Source organism: Lasioglossum baleicum, chromosome 3 (genome assembly GCF_051020765.1).
Source record: "Lasioglossum baleicum chromosome 3, iyLasBale1, whole genome shotgun sequence".
NCBI classification, from domain to species: Eukaryota; Metazoa; Arthropoda; class Insecta; order Hymenoptera; family Halictidae; genus Lasioglossum; species Lasioglossum baleicum.
This window is the reverse complement of record NC_134931.1, coordinates 2,222,731-2,238,395: the sequence shown is the minus strand read 5'-3', so window position 1 is coordinate 2,238,395 and position 15,665 is coordinate 2,222,731. Positions and strand designations below refer to the sequence as shown.

Sequence of the window (15,665 nt, the reverse complement as noted above, 5' to 3'; positions counted from 1 at the left end):
CCTACACAGTGACTCCCATTAATATTCGAACACTTTATTCTATACGATTCAAACTTTTTCCGGAAGCTAGAGCACTTAGTTCACTACAGGATGTGAAAAGAAATTTTTTCGGAAATTGCAATTGGTCGGAATTGTAGAGAAAATACTAAAATATCCATTTTACAACTTTTTTATGTGGGCCTATATTGAAAATTATTAAATACATTTTGTAGATCTGTTTCAATTAAACATATCCTGAAAATTTCGTCAAAATCGGTCGACATTGCAATGAGCTACAAGCGTTTAAAGATGGTGAAAATTGCAGATTTTCACGATTTCCGGCCTCTAACAACAGTAAATCTAAGAATTTTTACATCTTTCAATGACTGTCATTTTTCCCTGCATCAACCGATTTCGATGAAACTTTCACATTGCATATAACCCACACAGATCTACAAAACATATTTTTCAGAATTTCAATATAGGCCCGCATAAAAAAGTTGTAAAATGCAACAATTAGTATTTCCTCTACAATTCCGGTCAAATGCAATTTTTGAAAAAATTTCTTTTCACATCCTGTAGTAAACTAGTTGGTCTAGCTTTCCAGAAAAGTTCAAATCGCATAGTCCAATATTTGAAAAGTTACGGTGTTTTTAAGAGTGTCCGAATATTAGTGGGAGTCACTGTATGTTTTGTATTTCTTTTATTTTGTCGTCATTGAATATGAATAAAAATTTGTTCGTATTTAGGTTGTAGATTATTTATTCATACAAATACCTTGACAAATACGTTATTGTATATACAGGCAACTCATTTTGATGAGGTTAATAGTATTTAATATATTGCATTTAGTAAAATTTAACTTGTTACATTAAAATTGTTTATTTTTTTGTCATTATTGGATTATGAGGAGGCGCAAGTTGGACACTTGCCACAGGCGCTTCATACCCTCGTTACGGCACTGGTTTTTACATACCAGACTGAACATACATAAGTTTAAAGTATAACTTTGCAAAAACTAGGGCGGACTTACCCCACTCCACCTTATTAAAAAGATTTAAAGACATCAGCGTATTGGTTTTAGCTTAATCAGGTAATTAAAAGAAGAAAGAAATTTTTATTTCACTCCTGTGAGTTGCAATCAATGCATTTTTGATTTTGCATAAAGATCCGCAGTCTATACTAATCAATGAACATTGGATATTAAGAAATTAGACCTCGGAAATTAAGAAATTAGTACAATTCACCACCGATGCGATGGTACACGTCAAACTATCCCTGCATATATGCGCTAGAAACATATATTTTATAACAATTTTAAGGTGGCATTATGCAGTAGAACAAAGCTTATAAGTTTATTTAATTGTGAAGCAAAAACGGTTCGGCACGGGTATTTTTCTATTTAATATTTTCTTATATTCGGAATCGCTTTTTTTTAGTTAATATTAAAAAAATTAATATTAATATGTTCTTGATTCTAAATTTCGTCTCTCAATATCTCTTCATTAGCTCGAATTTATATTTTACGTATTCCATAAAACATTACATGAACGAAACATAAATATAAAATACATATTTGGAAAGAGTAAAAAATAGTTCGTAAAGTTATATTTAAACAATTTTGCTTCTAATAAAAAATATTCATGAAAATTAATTTTAAAATATTGTTTAACACTATATATATATATATATAAACCTACCACTGTGGTAGAAATTAATTCGATAAAATTCTGTATCCAAGCACATATTGTTGTAAAAATTGCAGAAAATCTAAATATATAGAGCCTCGTCATTTTTGCGAACTAAAACATGTTAATCGCTTTTAGTGCTCGGTACGTTTAGTGTTAACAATTTAATTACTTATAGATAAAAATGACTATTTTATAAATATTTTTATATCTCTAATGGTTCAAAAGCTACAACTAGACTGCGGACGTTTACGCATTTATGAAGAAATTGGTTGGGTGAAATATAAAATAGTAAAAGTTTAAAAGAATTCGTGAATATTGTAACGTTGCTTTTAACGTAACAAAGTCGTCAAGGGAGTAGTATAGGCTCGGATTGTAACTAGAAAATACCTAGAATCTTACTAGAAAAATGGGTCGAAATATGGGTTTGCGCACTTCGGTTGTTTGACCTTATACGAGCATATTTTGAGCTGGGTGAGGGCTCATTCTAAACAGGAAGGTTCATCACACCCCGCTCTGGTCAGGATTTTAACGAGATATATGTTTATATCTAATAATATGAGTGCCCAAAGTAGAGTAAAAACCTAGGGAAAAAACCAGCAGATTTCAATGCATTTTTCTGTCTCTAAAAGACTTTTTGACTTATATGATGACCAGAGCGTGGTGTGATGAAACTTCCTCTTTAGAATGAGCCCTCACCCAGCCCAAAATTTGCTGAAATAAGGACAAAAACCGTCAGCGCGCAGACCCACTTTTTCGATCGAAAATCTAGTAAGATTCCTGCTTCCCACAATCAATGCATAACATTTTTATAACAAAATGTCACTGAATTTCTGTCGCGGCGCCTTCTCTCGACAGCCTTCTTTCGCGGCACCTTCGTTCTCGATTTCGTCGACGAAAACGAAATTCCTTGGGAGAACACGTAATTTTCTACGTGTCGAAACGCGTGCCACTCTTTCCGTTTTCCGTTAACCGTGCGTCTTCCGTATGGGCGCCGACGTTTTGCGTATAAACTGAACAGCTCACCTGCTCGGTCCATTGATTCCCCGCTGCTATTACATATTACTGTTTACTGTTTATGCAACGGTATCAATAGAAGCCCAAGCACCGCGTGATATTTCACCAATCTAGCGGAACGATTGCGTCGAAGGAACATTAATTTTGAACGCAAAAGCCACGGTTCTCCTGCTAATTAAAAGCGAAATATTTCAGAGAATGTCGCCGATGATGTCGGCATGTATTTTCTGTTTATTGAACAGTCGTAGGTAAAATACAGAAACGAAATTATTATTCGAATATATTTATCCAAAATTCATATCGGACACCGATTTTCTCATGCATTCGAATCGATTGGCTCGACCAATGATTTTAATCAAATTGTAAGTACTCGCAGTAATTAACATTTCATTTGAACCTTATTCCGACGGGTAATTGGACTTTTGTCATATTAATATTAAGCGTGCTCGACGCTGAACCGCGGAGCAGAACCATCTCTGAATTCTGAATTCAACCATGATCAACTGAAATCTCTTTCTCTTTTAGTGTCATCCATAGTTGTTATAATATAATTTGTCGAAAATGATTTTATGCATACGATTTGTTTTTTATTAGCAAAAAATCGAGTTGTATGACTTTTTACAAAAAGGTGGAGAAAGCGAAAAAATGGCAATCCGATGGGGCACCCTCTCCTTAAACAACGCACATTTTTTCTTTGTCAAGAAATACGGAGAAATTTAAAAAGTACTAAATAAGCATCAAATAAACAATTTTAATTATTATAAGACAATAAAATTAAAAAATTATTACAAAACCTATATATTCATTACGATAATTCTCAGTGGACAGGCATAATTTCTTCAATGAATTTCTTTATGATCCAACAGTTATAATTAGACTGCGGATCTCTACGGAAAATAAAAATATTTTGCATCGATTGTGGGAAGCAGGAACAGCATAAAGATTGATTTCATCCCTTAACGACTTGATTACATTAAAAGCAACATTACAATATTCTTGAATCTTTTAAAACGTTTACTGTTTTATATTTCACTCAACCAATTTCTTCTTAAATACATAAAAATCCGCAGTCTAGTTACAATAAAATGTCACGAAATTTCTCGATCCGGCTCACTGTGCGACGTCTCTCTAACAAAATGTAACACACTTTCGCGCAACGCTATCGACATTTAATTTCAGCCCGCTGGACCGCTAGACTGTTGAAATATCATACTGTGCGTCGGCGAGAGGATCTCCAGCTCGTGAATTCAACTTGGCTCCTCGGTTCCGCGATAAAAGAGAGCGCGATAAAAGTTTCGCAGCCCCGTTGCGCCAGCGATATCATCGTTTGGAAAATAAGAATGCCTCTCGGTGCTCGGAGAAACAAGAAATCTGTATACACCCGTTGTTCCCTGGCGGAGAGTAAACGACGAGAACCGACCGAAAGTTTCTCGATAAATCGTTCCGGGGAAGGATCGGCCATGGACAGCTGGTTTCTTAGGGTGAAAAGGGGTATAATAAATATTGATACTCTGCGGGCAGGGGATCGATCGATCGGAAATCGGTTTGAAGAGAGAACGACGCCATGGGACTTCGTTGGAACGAATCTATTGACACGATGCGGCAAACGGTAATGGACAAGGAGCCGACTTATATATCTCTTCCATCGAGTACAATTCTTTTTCTCGTGAATTTGTCGAAAGTTATCGTGGAGACGAGTGCTGCGGATTCGTCGGTGAGAACCGAGATTCGTTGAGAACATAACGAGTCGAGTCGAGTTCAGGCATCCTCAGAAAATAGTGAGTACGGTGCCACACAGCTCGTTGCAACAGATTTCACTCGAAGTACAGGGCGAACACACAGCACCAGGCATATATGTGATTGTTCTCGAAAACGTAGTAGCAGTAGTTGTCGCGTTCCACGTCCCACAGGCACTGGAAACTCGCGTGAATACTCTGATCGAGACGCTGAACGATGCTCACCTGCGCCACTATTTTGTATCTTGCAACGAGAAAGCACATTATTATGCGACCATTCGAATAGGCGAGACCCGCAACGCGGATTTCAACGAGCCAAGTGCAGTGTCACGCGTGCAGAGTGCATTGCGAAAAGTCACTCCACTTTTTCCAGACCCATGATCTTCGATCTAGCAATTGGAACAATTATCGTGGACCTTTAACCGCATCCTGTATCATTTCTATAGATTTACATCAAGTAGTTTGTTTATGGTATGCTTTTTAAAATCCAGCACGTTCTTTGTGATCGCCACAAGTTTTTGAACGAATCTATGTAGTTATTCGTCCATGCTGCATTAGGGTGGATCTTATTCACACTTGTCAAAAATTTTTGTCATAGTTGTTCTAAGTAATTAAAAAAGATCTGTGCCCCAAATGGATGAAACATTAAAATAATTACTTCAATACTCGAACAATATGTCAGACAAAACCTGTAGATCTAGATAGGCTGCGTCTCTATGTCCTATTACCTCTTTCCGTACAACGAATGGTTAAATAAAAAATGGAGAAAAACGTCGGACCAGAATCCAAAAATTTTTGGACAGATTTGCACAGATTTCTTTGAATTATCTGGAGAAACTCCGGTGAGTGCCGTAAAAGAAATTCAAAAGTCGAAAGTAGGAGCCACCCTAATGCTGCATGTTTTAATTCCAGCAAACAATTCCTGGCTGTCGCGTTTCGCATAAAACAGAGAACCACGACTGATTTCAAATGTAATGAAACTGCCACAGAAACGTTCCGAACAACTTGCCAACCAGACCAAAACATTCATTGTCGTTTTTCCCCATCGTTCGAGCAAAAACCCGATCTCGAACCGATTCGGAGCAACTGCGAAAAAAGAGTCGAACAATTCTGAACAAAATTACGAACGGATACGGGTCTCGGTTTTATTTCCCTTTCGTCCAGGAACTTTCCGAATGCACTATGCATGTGTGCACTTGTTCGTCGTGCAGTAGGACTTAAATCTCTGTGTACCTGTCGTAATCCTTTTTGCTGATCGCCTTTTGCAAGTCGAAGCCAATTTCCTGGCATAGTTTCGCAGCCTGATTCGGATTATAGGCCGTCACCGTTGACAATCTATTCTCCATCGTCTCCATGACCAACCCGTCGACCACCTCGGCATTGAAGCTGCGGAACGATTCGAGACGGTAGGTGTTTTGGTACTTGGGGATCTATGCGTGTACGTTCGACGGGGAAAGGACGTTTCGATTAATCGTCTCTCGACGATCGTGTTCGCCAACGTTTTTCAACGCTTCGCACTCAACGCGAGACGTTTAACGTACTTTTAATCGATCCCCGCGCCTGTGGAAGAACATACGGCTGGCAACAGAGCCGATCACCGAGATCCTCGACATCAATCGTTTTTTAGCCTGAAACATCGACGATTTTCAAAGCTCCGACCATAATTTACCGAACGGTCTTCATTATACTGCGAATTTTATGTAAATACATAAGAATTATTTTGTACAAAGATCCGCTGTCTATTCAGTAGACTGTGGGTTTTATGAATTCTGAGTTTCATCAGAATCCATAATGTGTACCTTTTTCTGTATAATTACTTGACAGCGGATTTTATGCACATATGACAAAAAAGAGTACGCGTAATTAAAACTAGTAAAAATAACTAGTAAAAATAACTAGTAAAGAATTTAATAATACTGTTATATTATAATCAACCTATCAAACATATTAATAAAGAAGATACATTTCCATTTTACTCCAGATTGTTTTAATTCGGCCAGAAAATTTTTATTTTGTACAAACATCAGACGTCTATTCAGTAGATTGTGGTTTTTATGTACGTATTTCGAGGTTCATCAAAATCCTTGAGATGTAGTCTTTCCTTTATAATGACTATACAGCAGATTTTATGCACGTATGACAAAAATGAGCACGTGTAATTAAAACTAGTAAAAATAATTAGTGAGGAATTTAATAATACTGTTGTGTCAATTTCAACCTATCAAACATATTAATAAAGAAGATAAATTTCCATTTTACTCCAGATTGTTGCAATTCAGCTGCAAAAAGTTTTTCTTATGTATTCGTGACAAAATATTGTTGTATCGTTTTCAACTCTGCGACGTCATTTGGCGCAGTCCTCGTCAAAGTTCCGAATAATTACCACCGATCGGTCCACCGACGAGGATCTAGTAACACTTCTGTCCATATATCACGAATTTCTTCTCGATCTCTGGCAAATTTAAGAGTTTTCGGACGACTGAATGCACAGCATGCGTTCACTATTCGATCCAATTAGTGTATCGCGAATATTCATCGACGACCATACCGAAAAAATTCAATGCGTGTCTGTCTCCGAGTTCGACTGTTCGATAACTCGTATGTCGTATATACAATGTCTGTGTACAATACGATATACATACATATATGTCGTGCCTTTTGTTTCGAATATGACGACTCGTTCTCAGCTGACTTCGCTTTCGCAGCACGGTACAGTGGGGTATGAAAGAGTTTCGCTCTAGCGTGGTTTCGATAGATTTTCCTGCGGACCATTATGTTTTCAAGTTGATCGAAAAATATCCGAGAAAATGGAGCGGTAACAAGCCTCCGATTTTTCATGCGTTTTTTAAACGCAGTTAAAAAAATCCACGATTCTATTAAAAAATTATATCGTTCTATTCGAGAGAGTTCATAGAAGCGTTTTATGCAAGAAGTCTTGGTTGTCAGTTATTCTTTAAACATGCTTAAACATTCATGATGTAATAAAAAATTATGTAGTTCCATTTGGGAGAGTCCGTAGAATTATTTCGTGCAAAAAATGTCAGCAAAATTTTTCCGTATGAAGCAGGAAAAAGTTTAACGCAGCTAAATCGAATAATATCCACCCAGTGGGTTAGGTATGTCTTGATTGTTTTAATTATTCTTTAAACATGCTTAAACGATCATGATGTAATCAAAAATTATGTAGTTCCATTTGGGAGAGTCCGTAGAATTATTTCGTGCAAAAAATGTCAGCAAAATGTTTCCGTATGAAGCAGGAAAAAGTTTAACGCAGCTAAATCGAATAATATCCACCCAGTGGGTTAGGTATGTCTTGATTGTTTTAATTAGTCTTTAACCATGCTTAAATGATCATGATGTAATAAAAAATTATGTAGTTATATTTGGGAGAGCCTGTAGAATTATTTCGTGTAAAAAATGTCTGCAAAGGTTTTCCGTATAAAGCAGGAAAAATGTTTAACGCAGCCAAGTCGGATAATACACGCATCTTTTTTGTTAACAGTTTCACGCTCAAACCCTGTTCAAACACGTTCAAACGTTCGTAATGTAATAAAAAATTATGTAGTTCTATTTGGGAGAGTCTGTAATATTATTTCGTGCAAAAAATGTCTGCAAAATTTTTCCGTATAAAGCAGGAAAAATGTTTAACTCAGCTAAATTGAATAATATCCACCCAGTGGGTTAGGAATGTCTTGGTTGCTTCGATTACTCTTTAAACATACTTAAACGTTCGTAATGTAATAAAAAATTATGTAGTTCTATTTGGGAGTGTCTGTAGAATTATTTCGTGCAAAAAATGTCCGCAAAATTTTTCCGTGTAAAACAGGAAAAATGTTTAACGCAGGTCAAGTCGAATAATACGCACCTTCTTTGTTAACAGTTCCACGCTCAAACCTTGTTAAAACACGTTCAAACATTGATAATGTCTTCAAAAAATATACCATCCTATTCAGTGCAGTCTGTAGACACCGTACAACAAATATTTAAATGTACAATCGCATCACGAAAACTTGTCGCAGTTGAAACGAATGCAACTTCCCCTTGAAAGTTGAAATGTCTTGAATACCGAGTATAATGGACAGAAAATAAGTGTCGAACGACGTGACCATTGACAAACCGGGAGCTCTGCCAGTTCTTATCGGATCGGGGAGCAAATAAAATGAGAATCGTGTCTCCGTAAAAAGTTCGATTCGATCTCACGATAAATCCCGATGGGTCAAAGTTTCGAAGAAGTCGAAAAGAAAAGAGAATGGATAGGGACGCGGCGGGGTTGGTAATTCTGAATCGCGATAGTAAAGCCGTTCAAGCTCGTTAATGTCAGCGGGGACAAACTTACCTATTGAATTCGGTCGCGTAACAATACTAACAATTCCGGCCGGACTTCTGTTGTCCTCTTATGACCAGGGCTCTCGCGTTAATTCTGGCTCGGCGAACTCGATCGTTTCGAGTAACGAACGCCGCCGGACACGTTTTAACCCTTGTGTAGGGTTTTCAACGACTTGTTAATGCTTCTCTAAACATATTAGAAATAGTTTATGCCTTACGAAAATGGTCAAAAAAGGCCAGAATATAAAATGTTCAAATATTATCTAATATTATCTGCTAAAAATATTATCAACAGACTGCGGATCTTGCGTTTATGGCTTACGAAAATGTTCAGAAAAGGCCAGAATATAAAATTCGATAGAATTTTGTACAGTTTTCATTTGTTTTGGATTTGCAAAGGTTGTTTCCATTAAAAATATGATTTTTCATTAATTATAAAATTTCTCTGAACGTCCATTATTTGCATTTATAGTCTTAAAATGAGAATTTGTGCAAATACGTGGAATACAAAAGGTTTTAAATAATCTATACCGACATTCCCGCGAAGAATTCTCGCGAAGCATACTGCCAGTTTTTCTTTTGAACTAATTGCTGAAAGTACGTGTTCTTCTTCGTTAAAGTATTTTCACTTTTTCCAAAAGAATATCAAAGCTATATTGTGAGATTCTAAAATATTGAAGAAATTTTTCTTCGTCGTCTGTTAGTCTTTTGTAGAGCGTAAAATATTCTCCCTGAATTTTTCTTTTTCTACATTCGTGCACACCAAAACTGCGACACCTATTTGTCTTCTAACAACATGGCTATTACAGCCAAATCTTTTACAGTTAAATGCGAAAACACTTTGACTCTCTTCGCTCGTCTTTACACTTTACAAGTCGTCGTCCTCTTCCGCGAGAAAAAAAGAAAGAGAGGACGAGCCACAAAGGAAGAGGATTTCTTCCGCGCAAACATTCTACTAGCAGAAACGCACAATGTTCATTTGCGGGAGCTGCGCAGGGACAAAATGGTGCGAGGGGCAGGTATTCAAACACCGAGTTGCGAGAGATTCGCAGTTTAATAAAACACGCTGTTATATTTCATGATTCTTTTGCGCTCGTTTCTCTTTACAGGAAATGAACAAACTTGCAGATCCGCCGGCGATTCGGGTGCTGAATCAAGAATTGCAAGGGTCCACGGGAAAAAGGGAGAATGTCAATTTTTCGCGGAGTTTAATTGCATTGAAATTAATTTTTCCCGGCTGTGCAGCAGCGAGTGAAAAGTTTCCACGGGTGTGCACGCCTAGCTGTGCTGGAAATTCTGGTGAATAGCGAAATTGTAGATTTTCCTTTCTTCGGATCGTTCCTTTTTTCTCGTGGACTCGTTGGTTCGTTTCCTTGTCCGATCTCCTCGCGGGAGAACGACTTCCGGAATCGGTAAAACAGTTCCAGAAAGCTGGTCGGCTAGGCGAGTAGGCCGATCGATCTTTAAGGAACGATGCACAGGATAGAACGCCTCGGAAGTCGATCGGAGGCGGAAGCGTTACTTCACCGTAATGTTCTGTCCACCAGCAGAAGCAGACTGAAGAAAATCGCTCTCCTATTCGCATTACCAGTGCCACCGTGCTGCATCGCCGCAGGATGTTCCCCTGAAAAAACACACGTTCACGGTGTTCCGTTCGTTTACAGCTTCGGCGGTGCTTTTCCCCTCAAGAATTGTAAAAAGAGTGGTCTCAACGATTTATCGTTGTTGGACAACCCGTTGCAACCTTTCTACGCTCCCTTGTGAATATAAACGATCTTATAGTTGCTACTACGATTTTTAAAGGCGAGGAAAAAGAACGCCCGAAGGCGTCTTCCTCTTGAAATGGTTAATAAAAGGGAACTGTAAAAGCAACGTAGACTACTCAGAATTTTTAAAGAAGGAAACTTTGTAAACCGGAAAATTGAAATCTCTTGTTTCTGAAGGGCTGCCTGTATTTAACATCGGGAAAGTTCTTGGACTCTTCGGAGATGAAATTTATAAGATAAAACGTTGTTTGAAATTGTAAATGTTAGGAGGATATTTTGCTGAGACGAAATAACATTATTACACGAGATCACATTAAAGAAGAATTTCCCAGATAGCACAAAGACGTGTTAAAGACTTCTGAAATAAGATTTAAGACGTGTTTTTTAGTGTTGAAGATAAAAATGTTTCATCATCACAGTGTAGAAAATCTAAAGCTTGATAACGATCTATTGAGAGTTCCATCCGAGCTTAGACGAAATAGAGAAACGCGCGAGGGAAAGCGATAAATTAGAACGGTGGACAAACGGACCGAAAGCGCTCCCATAAAATCGTTCAACGAGACGAGCATTCCTCTACGGCCGTTATGGGTTCGAGGCTAAACCACGAATTTATATGCTCACCGTTTAACACGTGGATCATGACGCTGGCTGGAGCCACCTTGTTCGAAGCACAGGTGTAATTCCCACTGTCGTTGAGCAGAGCACGGGTTATCAACAGCTTGCTGGTGGTGCCGTTCTTGCCCTTCTCCGTTTCCAGAGAAACGCCACCCCTGTCGAACGTAAAAATTAGAGATCACTATTTCACGTGTATTTCACGTACTTCGGTACGTGTACTATTTCACGTACATTTAAGCACACGTGTATTAACGTATCCGCATTTTAATTCGCATCCACTTTATGGATATAGTCACTAACCTTCAAAAGCAAAATATGGTTATATAAAACAGACGCAAACATTAATTTTAAAACCACTCTCATTAAAAAGATATAATCAACAGACACCGGGTTTTATGCATTTACGACAAAAACGAGTAGATGCAATTTAAAACAGTTAAAAAGGTTCAAAGACTTTAACAGTATTAACGTATTATTTTTACTACATTAAAATTATTAGTGAAAAATATAAATTTATATTTAGCTCCTGTGTCTTGCAATTGATGCACGAACTGTTTATTTTGCATAAAGATCCGGAGTCTGGTAATCAACTAATCCTCTAGTTTATTAGAAAAGAATCTGATATGTCCTAATATTCTGACACTAAACGATTTCTGTTGGAATAACAATGTTCTTAGCTGTTGGATAACATTTATATGTTTAAGTATGATATTTTCTTCCCGATTCTACAATTCTTAGATGTTCAAATTGATTGTTGTACCACCAACTGCAAAATTTGTGAAACCATATAGTCTCGATACGTAAATTAAATAATATCAGTGTTCTATAAATTGTACAGATTACAATGAGAATGCACGTGTACTTAAAATGATACGCACTAAAACACGTATATGTACATACACGTGTAAGTACACATGTAATACGAGGATGGGACACGTGAACCTCGAATATACACGTGACACTTCTCGAGTACTTTCTTCAGAGTACACAGAATCGGCTGAGCGAAAGGAGAGCAAACAGAATGAACGAAAGGAGAGTAAAGTTACACGAGGCATGAACGCACCTTGGACCGTCGAAATCGATCGCTGCACCAGCATGATACCACGTCACATTGCTCGGAGGAATGTCCTGTGTGTCCACGATGCAAGTTAAACCGATCGTGCTACCCTTCTTCACGTATACTTCTTCTGGCCCGGTGATCTTGGCTTGAACGTCTTCGTTGATGGAAAAAATAGATGATGAACTGATGTCTGCGAATCCAGAAACTGCGGAAACTCACCTAAAACTTTCAGTATAATCGCCCTGTGGATCTTGGGCTCCGTATTCACTTGGCACTCGTAGATCCCGGTGTCCCGTGGTTGCACGTAATCTATTTGCAAGTTCCACTCGTCGATGTCCTGATCGCCGACTATCGTGAACCTTGCGTCGCTTGTGTAGGTCGTCGACATTGACGTCAGGATGTGCAGGTCCCTCTTGCGAATCCAGGACACCTGTCGTGCAACGTGTTCTCGGTGGTTGCAATTCGTTAATGTTAATTCCAATTCTACAGGTAGTTGATCAATAGACCGCGGATTTTATGCTAAGGATGATTTAAGGACATCAGCGTACAGGTTTTGCAAATTAATTTCAACGTTTTGCAAGTAAACTACTTTTAAGTAAGTTTTTGTAAAAAAAAACATCAAATTAAATGTAAATTAATTGTTAAGAAATTCAAAATTTCATTTATCGCAAAGAAGTACATCAAATAGTTATTTAAAAGTAATGACCAATTGATTGACTTTGTAATGTACGAAAACTGTGTGTAGATATGTTCGTTACTATAAACATAATGTAACTGTAAATGTAAATGTACCAATTAATGAAACAATCTAAAATTACGTGAATCGTTAACTGAATAGTTTAAGATCAAATGAACATACCCTATTGTAATGTATCTAAATAAATATATAATTAAGTCTCAATGGGTGAAATTGATTTGCATAAGGTTGAATTTGACTTGAAGAAGGGCGAATTTGGAGTGCAAAACCTATATTAGTTTCAGATCAAAAGAGATAATTAAAAGAAGAAAGAAATTTCCATTTCGCTACTGTGCCTTGCAATCGATGCATCTATTTTGCATAAAGCAGTCTAGTGATCAAATAGGTGTCCTTTAACACTTTGGGTGCCCAACCGGCAGCCTGAAACATTGCGTGAGGTCAAAGTAATCTATTCAGCGAAATAAAAATTGAAAAGTTGATTTAGCAACGCCCATTTCAAAACGGAACACCAGTTGACAGATTCTGCGAAGCTAGGACTACCAGTCTAGAAAGAAACAAAATTTCGAAGCAATTGCACTAGATTGGAATTCCAAAGAACATAATACCTCGCTGTTCCGAACTTTAGAAAGATGATAAAAGCATAGTTTCGCGTTCACGGTAGTAAAATGGATCCCGGCCGCTCGATAAAACGACTAATTGCAACTGCTGGATTTACATCTGATTGAAATTGTTTCGAAACTCAAAGCAGCGGAAACTAACGAGTTTCGCTGCAGAAACACGAGACTCACGGTTCTGTTCCCCAAATTCTTGACGCGACACAACAGCACAACAGTTTGCCCGCCGACGGCGGTCACTTTTTGAGTTGGATCTTTGTAAAAAGTGGTCCTTCTCGTCCCTCGATGTGTTCGCCGTTCGGTTCTGCCGATCTCATCTTCGAATCGTTGCGCCGCTAAAATTGAAGCGCCGGTTAACACAGTTTTTCGTTCCCACCGTTCAATTCTCAAACATTTGCATCGATCAAACCGGAAGACGCTGTTCCTTAATTATTATTATTCTGGAATTATATCTTTCGGTCCACTTCGCGTGGAGAAACGAAAGATCACGTTTTGAAAGTTGCGCAACTTCGAAGATTCTTTTCGCGATTCTACCTTGGTTCCGGTGATCGGAGGCCGGTTCGGCGCGTAACAGGTGACATCCGATTCCAAGCAGTATAAGAGCCATGCCGTGGAACAGTGCCATTTTTTAAGTAGGGAATACTTTCATGTTTCTACTCCTCGATAACTGTTTTCTGCGAGTTTATCGGCGATTCCAGTGGCGTTCCTCGAAGGATACACTCCGTTCCTTCTTCTCCATCATCCCGTGGGATTCGCGAATTATATGTTCTCCGGAATTAATCCGTTTCCCAAGAGAAACGGCAAACGAACATAAATCTCAACGACACGGTTGACATCGCGGAAAAACGCGCCGTTTGGTTTCGAACTGTGTTGAACGACATTTTTTCTCAAGAAAAGAAAGAAAAGAGATAGTTTCGGCGGGAAGTTAAGAACGCGACGATCCGCGGACAATTCTTGAGAACGACGCGCGCCGGGAGCGTTTGAAACACTGAAAGCTCTTCCTGTTCTGGAGAAGATGGTAATGCGGAAACGTGAACGCGCTGGCGCCTCGCGATCGCTATGCGATTGCGCGATTCTACGGAGAATGGCAAAGTACGCACAGGGTGTCCGATTTTAATCTGCGTATGAATTATTGATAAAGTTCCTTGACTCCTTTTTTGGTGTGTTGAAAATGCGGAGAAGGAGTTGCAAGAATTACTTGGGAGATATCTGCTTGCGTAGCTTGGTGATTTTTGATCGAGAAAATTTATGAATGCAGAGATGCGTGGCGGCTGATACTATAGTGGCCGAGATAATGGTAGGTTCACTTCAATTTGTCGACATAATGTTGTGTTTAATGCAGTATTTTTGATTTTACTTATTATTATTTATTCATTCTAATAAAATTAACAAAATATGCAGCTTAATTGAATAACACAATGTTAATTAATGTCAATCACTTCTATTACAACATTTGAATTTTAGTTGCGAAATAAACATATGTTCATTATGTATTTTCACATAAAAAATTAAAAAAAGAAATAATAAAAATAATTCAGTCCTCCATGTTCTCTTGTCATTTTTACACTTTTTCATCATGCAGATCGTGCCAGTAATATTAATACCCATCTCGGTATTACTCTACTACTATTCTCGGTTATTACTACACTGCGGATGTTTATGCAATTTTCAATTTTTGTAGGTACATATTAAGAAAGTGGAATTTAATAAAACGTTATTTTCAGTGGCAGTGGCCTTTATCGATCTGAAATAAATTGAAATCGTACTAAATTCTTTATGTTTATGTTTACGAACAAAATGCAAGCAGCAATCTTAGTGACAAGATGTTTCAGCAAAGAGTGTTCATTAAAATTAATTTAAAACTTGCTGACAACTGCCATCACATGAAGAATGTTCTTGTTTTCGGTCTTTCCTATTAAATAGTATTACTTTTTTCTGTAGTAATTTCGTCTTATGCCTTTCGACAATTTATATTTCTTTTCTGAAACGAACGTAATGCAGAATTGTATTTTTAATCAAACAATATGAATTTATGAGTGATATCATGCTCATCACTGTTATCTTTTTCTTTTTCCACCTCTTATATTCTTCTTATTTATACCTCATAATTACACTGTACTTTATAATTGTATTTCAATTATAAGAACGAATTGCATTGTGATTTAAT

At 37.7% G+C, this 15,665-nt stretch overlaps 2 protein-coding genes across 2 annotated transcripts; both read right to left on the bottom strand.

Annotated features, from left to right (window-relative positions):
* Positions 1 to 1,770: 1,770 nt before the first annotated feature.
* LOC143221767 (dynein light chain Tctex-type 5-like) lies at positions 1,771 to 9,649 on the bottom strand. Its single transcript, XM_076447256.1, has 2 exons — positions 5,654 to 9,649; positions 1,771 to 4,664 (listed from the first exon to the last, which is right to left on the bottom strand). The coding sequence occupies exons 1-2, from the start codon at positions 5,773 to 5,775 to the stop codon at positions 4,499 to 4,501; spliced, it is 288 nt and encodes a 95-aa protein (XP_076303371.1). The 5' UTR covers positions 5,776 to 9,649; the 3' UTR covers positions 1,771 to 4,498.
* Positions 9,650 to 9,798: 149 nt separating this feature from the next.
* LOC143221765 (kin of IRRE-like protein 1) lies at positions 9,799 to 14,514 on the bottom strand. Its single transcript, XM_076447254.1, has 6 exons — positions 14,033 to 14,514; positions 13,673 to 13,833; positions 12,407 to 12,617; positions 12,191 to 12,341; positions 11,134 to 11,282; positions 9,799 to 10,370 (listed from the first exon to the last, which is right to left on the bottom strand). Exons 1-6 carry the CDS (start codon positions 14,121 to 14,123, stop codon positions 10,270 to 10,272), a joined length of 864 nt encoding a protein of 287 aa, XP_076303369.1. The 5' UTR covers positions 14,124 to 14,514; the 3' UTR covers positions 9,799 to 10,269.
* Positions 14,515 to 15,665: the final 1,151 nt, after the last annotated feature.